This window comes from Alligator sinensis, unplaced genomic scaffold (genome assembly GCF_000455745.1).
Source record: "Alligator sinensis unplaced genomic scaffold, ASM45574v1 scaffold1201_1, whole genome shotgun sequence".
Classification (NCBI taxonomy): Eukaryota; Metazoa; Chordata; order Crocodylia; family Alligatoridae; genus Alligator; species Alligator sinensis.
Genome location: NW_005842690.1, coordinates 101,048 through 108,873, shown reverse-complemented (window position 1 = coordinate 108,873; position 7,826 = coordinate 101,048). Strand labels below are relative to the sequence as shown.

The 7,826-nt window shown below is 41.9% G+C and overlaps 1 protein-coding gene across 1 annotated transcript in view; it reads left to right on the top strand.

The window, feature by feature from the left end:
* PPP4R1 (protein phosphatase 4 regulatory subunit 1) overlaps window positions 1-7,826 on the top strand; it is an 85,258-nt gene that overhangs the window by 30,265 nt on the left and 47,167 nt on the right. Inside the window, 1 exon segment of the mRNA XM_025215965.1 lies at window positions 3,271-3,406. Within this exon segment, the coding sequence (XP_025071750.1) occupies window positions 3,271-3,406 (136 nt within the window).

Here is a 7,826-nt window from a genome sequence, read left to right as displayed (position 1 = left end):
CGCTCCCCCCCAGCCACACCTGCTGTCTCCCCCCTGCAACCTCTTCTACCCCATCTCTCCCTTCCCATATACCTCTGCTCTCCCATCTGCCTTTCTCCTTCCCTCACTTTGCTGACAGGCTCGGTTCACCTTGCAGCCTGGGGCACTGAGCACAGCCCCAGCCTGGTTCTGTACCTGTGGTGTGCAGCCTGCATGGCTGCTATGGGGCCAGGGTGGGGCCATGCTCCATGCCTCGGGTTAGAATGGGGATGAAGCCTGCTAGCACAGCAGAGGCTGCAGGGGGTGGGGAGCAGAGAGCAGAGGCTGGGGTAGGTTGGGACCTGATGCAGTGGGAGGGGGGCAGGCATGAGTTAGGAGGCAAGCTGTTTGACCTCCCCTCACTACCTGCCTCCTACTGTCTCCCCCCTGCAGTGGTTGGAAGGATGAATTAAAGATGATCCTCCAATAATTAGATTCTGTACTTACAAAATTATAACAAATTTATATATTTCCCATATATAGAATCTAATTATTGGAGGGGGTCATCTTAAATTCAGGGTTGTCTTAGATTCAAGTAAATATGGTAGTTCATTATTTTCCACCTAGCCTTACTCCACTTCTGGTGCATACTTTTCTTCCTCCTCCTGTTTCACTGTTTCCAACACTTATCAGTTGCTAACCTCTATCCTTTCTACCCAGCAAGTTTTCCACTGCCTTTCTACCCTATCTCTCTAGCTGCCCACTTATACAAATCTTACTTCTTTCACTTTCCATCTCATTTTTCTTAAGAACGGCATACATTTGACTACTTGCTACTGTAGGTTTTGATCATTTTGTCTTTTTTTTTTTTTTTTTTTTTTTTTTTTTTTTTTTTTTTTAAGGATGGGATTTATTTCTAGTCGCAGTGAAAGGAAATATAATGAAAGTAGCCTAGTCGTCTTGGTGGGGTTCCGTGTACTCACAACTAAGCTTTGTACTAACACAGATGTGCTGCTTCATAAACATTTCTTTGGTGTTATCTATCATTGTACCAGGATAGCATAGTTTACTTGGTGGTCTTGAATATACACACTTTCTAAATCTCAAAAGATTCTGTAAGTGTATAGGAAAAAGTGTAGTATTAAGGGAAAATACACTTTGAAACTAAAACCTAAATATTCTGTGGAAAATCAGAGATGCCTGCATATGAGGCATTGAAAATTTTGCCAGGGGGAGAGAGGTGCATCTAAAAACCTAACTCACATCTTTTAGTTTGATTTTATAACAGATGAGTGGGGAAGAGTGGCAGTTTTTTTATTTCATTTAAAAAATATACTTCTAGACCAGCAGTGCTCAATCTTTTTGTCCGGTGAGCCGGATAGGCAGTGTCTGGTTCCTCTGCAGGCTGGATCCAGTCAGTGGACCCAATCTGTCACTCGGGGCAGGTGCAGCAGGGACTCATTCAGCTGCGTGGAGGAGGGTTGGGGGCAGCTCATCCCCAATCTAGCTGTGTGGGGGAGAGGGGCTTGACCCAGCTTGCGGGAGGTGGGGAGGAGGAATAACCTGGTCCTGATCCAGCTTTGTGGGGTGGAGGGAAGGGAGTGTGACCTGGTTCTGAACTACCTGTACAGGTGGAAGGAGGTTTGGCCAGCCCCAACCTGGTTGGGCAGAAGTAAGAGGGTGTGGGCCTGGACCTGCAAGGAGGCAGGGAGAATGGACTGGTCTGGACCTGTGGGGAGGGGTGGAGAAGGGGGCATGGGTTGGCCCTGAACTAGCTGCGCAGGGGGAGGGGGCATGGCTTAGGCCCAACCTGACTGTGTAAAGGGAAGGAGATTTGGCTTGACCCTTATCTGACTGTGCAGGGAGAAGGTTGTGGCCCAGCTCTGGTCCACCACATGCGGCTTGGGATTTTGGCAGCAGGGAGGAGTGGCAGCATATCGGCTGCTACCAAATTTTCTGACCCCTTTGGAGCGCCGTAGGCCAGATTCCAAGGCTTCACAGGGCCATATTTGGCTCGCGGGCTGGAGGTTGAGTACCCCTGTTGTAAGCTATATATTGAGGCTTCAGTCTTGGAAATATAGTGTGGCAGAACTCGTATAGTCAGACTAGATGCAGTTATACGATAGCATAGAATCAGACCTATAGGGGCAGACGTGTGACTTGGGGGCCCTATACAGTCTCACAAGTAGGAATGGTTCTATTTTAAAGTCAGAGGAAATATACAGATAAGTAAAGACTACAGGATGGGTCCTTTTTATGTGTATTGAATTTTCAAGTAGTTTAGAGGAGTAATATACTTGGAACGATTAGACCTTGAGCCAGTGAGGAAAGGATTAATGGCTTCATTAAGGTTGAATGTGGATGTGTTTACTTTTTGAGATTTTTATTGAATTCAGTGCATGTGCATAGCAATCGGTTCATATATGTAGTCTATATAGAATAAATGTGTTGGAATGTATTTTGGTAAAACTTCTGAGCCTCAACTGGGAATTTATATTGCACAGTGGTAAGCACTGTGCCCGTTTTGTGAATGCTGCTTCCCAAATGAAAATATTCTAGTAATCTCAGTGGGGTGCTGTGCATACAGTAGTGGGCTGTGTGTGCTTCAAGTTCAGGAACTAGCATGTGGAATGGGAGCAGTGTGTCTTTGTATGGTGTTGCTTGTCATTGTACCAGGACAGCATAAATTACTCGGTGATGTGAGGTTTTTCCTGGAGGGGGGAAAAATAAGGTTAAAACTAGGATCCAATTTTTTAAATTTTGGGGGGGCACTGGCTCAGCTTTGCTCAACTGAGACTCTCTGAGATGCTTGATATTTTCTAACTTGGTATTTGTTTGCATCGGTTTTTTTTAAATGTGTGTTTGCTTTGCTTTGTATTTATTAGAGGTACTTTTCAATTGCGTGGATTGCAGACTAGAGATGCATTATTTTCCTGTTGACAGCTGTAGTTAGAGTTTTATGAAGATACTTTAAAAAGCTATTGAATTATCTGGCCACATGACAAATGAATGGAAATGTTGTATAACCTAAGTTACTTTAGACATTTGTGAAATTTTGTACTTGGGACATTGGAGCATATTGCACATAAATTAGGCCAGATGCCTTCTTGGAGTATTTGTTGAACTATATAAAAAAGGCTTTATAGGAAGAAAACTGCTGTAGTGGAAAATGTGTGTATGTGTGTTTTTTGGTTCAGTATATACCTCAGAGACAGATTCTTGCCTAGACTTGCTTGTCTCAGAAAAACAATGGGCATCATTTTAGTGTTCAAGTACTGTGATTATAAGGAATATTTCTGATGTCTCTGCTAGTTGGTGTGGATGACTACAGCTCAGAGTCTGATGTGATTATTATACCTTCAGCCCTGGACTTTGTCTCACAAGATGAAATGTTGACGCCTTTGGGAAGACTGGATAAATACGCTGCAAGTGAGAACATATTTAACAGGTATGCTCTTTTGTTCTGTGTGGGAGGTTCTTATGATTTAAATATTTAACTATAGAGTTCATGTGTGTGAAATGTAAATGTGTTTCTTTTAAAAATACATGTTTAGGTACAATTTCATACATTAATCCTCTCAGTCTGTCTGCCTGCAATGCCATCTTTTTCTACCTCTCCAAAAAAGCAAGGTAGCAGAAAATATTTTTACCTGTTGTTTTTTTTTTAGGGATCATAAAGAGCACTGTATTAAAAGTTGTTGCATATGCTCCTCTTTCCATTAACACTTGTATAGTAGTTTTGTTTATCCATAGCTTTTTGGAAAAGTTGTATTAGGTACATATTCAGTGCACTGGCATCTGCGAACAAGGAATCCTACTAATTTTGTCATGTGCCAATTCTCAGCACACCACCACCAGCTCTCTGGGGTCATAGACTGGGGTCATTGCCATTTTCAGTTATTAAAACAAATCTTACATTTTGTACATCTATGCTCCTGGTTTATTTTTTTCCCCTCCTTGTTTTGTTTCTGGTAAAGCAAGAAAACAAGTCTCATCACTTTAGGAGTTTGTGTTGTTGCATCAGGCATTCTACAGTGTTTGTTGCTTAATGCTGAAGGGGTCTTTTTAAATCCAAGTGAAAACATTTTAGCTTGAATTTTAAAGATGCTGAGAATTTTTACAATGCCTGATATTAAAATTATGTGGTGTTTTTAATATTGCATTTTTTTTTACTTAAACCTTTAGAATATGTGCTTGGTTTTTGCATTCAGTTTTAATTAAAAAGCTTGCCTTCCATGTACTCCTAATCAGTCACATTGTGGATTAGTCTATTTAGTTTTTTGTTCAGGGTCCCAGTTTTGCAAGGATTTACACATGTGCTTAATTGTAGTACCATGAAAATACTATGCAAAGGACTAAGTAATATACTCCAGTTTACAAGACTGTTCCACTTTAATACTTAAACTGAACTAAAGTTTCAGATGCTCTAAATTTGAGTAGTTTGGCATGTTATAACCTAAAAAAGAATCTTTTTTTCTCTAAGTACCTCATGTTTAAAAAAAAAAGTGTGTGGGGGGGGGGGGGGGGTTTAACTTAAGCTTTTTCTAATTGGAGAAAAGTTTGGTGCCTAAAACCTACCTCATTTAACAACTTAAGGTTAAATAAGCTGATTCTTAAAGCCTGTAACCTTTCCCTTCCCTCCCCATTTTGTTATTATTAAATAGACTTTAAGGCTCATGGTATTTTATTGCAACAATTATGTAATAAAAGCCAAGACAGATTTGACATTTTCAGAAGCTTTGTTTTCCAGCCTGTTTCCTTCAGATTTAGACAGGAATAATACTCTTTACTTGTATATTTTCTCAGGAGATTTTCAGCTCCACTTAAGAAAAGTGAAGCTGTGTTTTGAGTATGTCTCAGTGTGGATGCCACTGTATGTGTGCCTGTACCTTGTGCACAAGCTTGGGATCTTTTTAATAGCATTGGCTTCAGTGGCCAAACTGCAAAACCATAGTCATCCCTCATTTCTGTCTTACCTCCTGTGATAGCAAGATGGAACATGAGGCTTCTGACCTTCTGTTTCTAGGGCCTTGCACTTCACCTTATTATGCAGAAATTTCTCTCCCCTCCTCTCCTATTCTTCTGTTTGTTACTTTTCATCTGACCTTCTAAAAAAAAGTTAGTCAGTGCCTCTCTGCTGTCTTTTGCAGTGGACTGAAGGATATAGAAGAACTAAAGAAGTACAGAGAAGGGCAGCAAAGATGTTTAGTGGTATGGAGGTGCTTCCATATGAGGAGAGACTAAAGAGGCTACGCCTATTCAGTTTAGAAAAGATACGCTTAAGGGTGGGGGGGTCATGATATAAGGGTTTACAAAATATTCAGTGGAGAAGAGAAAGTGAATAGGGATTTAATATTTACTGCCTCACAGTACAAGAACTAGGGGTTACAAAATGAAGCTAGTTGGTAATACATTTAAAGCTAACAAGGGGAAGTTTTTTCACACAGCGTGTAATTAAATTGTGGAACTCGTTGCCCCCAGATGTTGTGGAAGCTGACAGTTTAGCCAGGCTCAAAAAAGGGATTGGACAGGTTCTTGGAGAAAAGGGGCATCAGTAGCTATTGAGCACAGGATTTGGGAAGCATATGAATTAGAACTTCCTATACCTTTAAATGCTTAAGCCTTCAAGTGAGAGGGGAATAGTAGGGGGAAAAAACCTTGGTCATACTCAGTTCACTCTCCCTTTCAGCATTCACTGTCTGCCACTGTGACACAGGATACTGAACAAGATGGACCTATGGTTTGACTCAGTAAATGGCAGTTTTTATGTTCTTATGTTCTGTGTTCTTATACCTATTTTGCACCAGCTGTTTGCACGCCAGTCTATACTCAGAGCATCTAAACAATATCCATCATGTGATAGTCATATGACTTAAATCAGCATGCACAGAAAACATGTTTTCTGCCTTGGGGAAGGGCAGATGTTCCAACTGCTATCTTGTCTTATACCTGAAACTTGGAGGATATTAGGCTCAAATTGCATGTCTTGTAGCAGTCCATGAAAGCTGCCTATGATTGTAGAGAAGAGACTCCAAACCAGCACCAAGGAGAAAAATCTATTGGCACATCCTGGTAACCAGGCATTCTGCCTCTGCTTCCAGCAGGGAAAGGAAACCTAAAAGTGCCAAGGCCACTGATACAGGTACCAGGATCTCTGGTGCCAACTTCAGGACAAGGATGTTGAATCCATGCCATGCAATACAGTTGCACTGGGTGCAGATCACAACCCAGCAAGGGGGACCCAAAGTGTTCTTCTGAATATTCCTTTATGGTAATGGATTACAGCAGGTCATAAGTCATGAAGAAAGCCCATGTTGTGTCCCAACTCCATGTTGTGTCCCAACTCCATGTTCTGTCCCAATACTGGTACAAACCAATAAGCCCTTGATCACCAAGAGATGCCTTAAAGGAAATGCCTTTGCCCTTCATATCAGCAATATATTATCTGATGGAGCTGTCATTTCTGGTGATGTGTTTCTTTTTGCTTTCTCACAGTCGCTTCTCCTCATCTTTGAGCAGGGAACGTTAGACTGAAACGTACTTTAAGGAGAATACTAGCAGTATCCTTCATAGAGCACCAGTGCATAACTAGAAGTGGATAGACTAGCCACAGTCTGGTCACACTGTTCGTGCTGTTTACTACTCTAGCTGTGTTGGGCCTGCATTCCCAATGTGAGTGGAAACCCATTTCATATGTCAGAAAGAGAAAATTGTCTCTTTCAGTGTTTGTATCAATAACCATTACCCTGGAACTGGATAGGGCTTTCCATTTACCTGTTTTCAACGATAGCTTAGAAGTCGGACATCAAGACAGAACCAGTCCAAGAGAACATGTACAAATTTTTAAATATTCTCAACTCTGCAAAGTTGACAAGAACTGTCATGCCAGTTTAGTGAGGCCATATTGGATTGGTAAGAGGGACTTTGTCACATCCCAGTCTCACTTCCCTCCACTTTAGAATGGGTAGAAAACACTATGAAGTTCTTCATTAGGGCTTTGAATGTTTTGAGGACCATCATATATGGCTTCTGAACCCATGGGAATTCCAGATAAGAAGCTCTTTCTTTTTCCTTATCAGCCTTCCTCCAATTTAATGTCACAAATGTCAAGGCCTTTTCACAAGTTTTCTGATGCAGGAGAAAAATGACGGCCTCTTCATGGCCTAGCTCATGTATAGACATTCAGTTTCTCCTGGGAGAGTTGCTGCTCTTCCAGGAGAAACCAGGAGTGCACAGATGTTAAGGATTTTTCTCCCAGAACAAAAATGACTACTCCAGGAAAAATAATAACTTGGGCTTAGCCAGGGTTTAATTACTTCAAAGAGAGTTTCTCTTCAGAGACTGAATATGTACACAACATTATCCTTCTTGGATGATGGTGTTGCCATGGATGTAGTCTTTCTAGACTTTAAGAAGGCCTTTGACACTGTCTCTGACCCCATCCTCATCAATAAATTAAGCGACTGTGCTATTGATGCCTACACAGTTGGATGGGTAAAAAAATTGGCTGATGTGGCGCACTCAGAGAGTAGTGGTGGATGGGTTGTACTCAACCTGGCGAGATGTGAGCAATGGGGTACCCCAGGGCTTGGTCCTTGGGCCCGCACTGTTTAACATCTTCATCAGCGACTTGGACAAGGGGGTGGAAAGCACGCTGTCCAAGTTTGCTGATGACACTAAGATGTGGGGCGAGGTGGACACACTTGAAGGGAGAGAGAGGCTGCAACTAGATTTAGACAGACTACAAAAGTGGGCAGATGAGAATAGGATGGGGTTCAACATAGACAAAGGCAGGGTGCTGCACCTTGGGAGAAGGAATCCACAGCATACATACAGGCTGGGGAGTTCCCTTCTTGAAAGCACAGAGG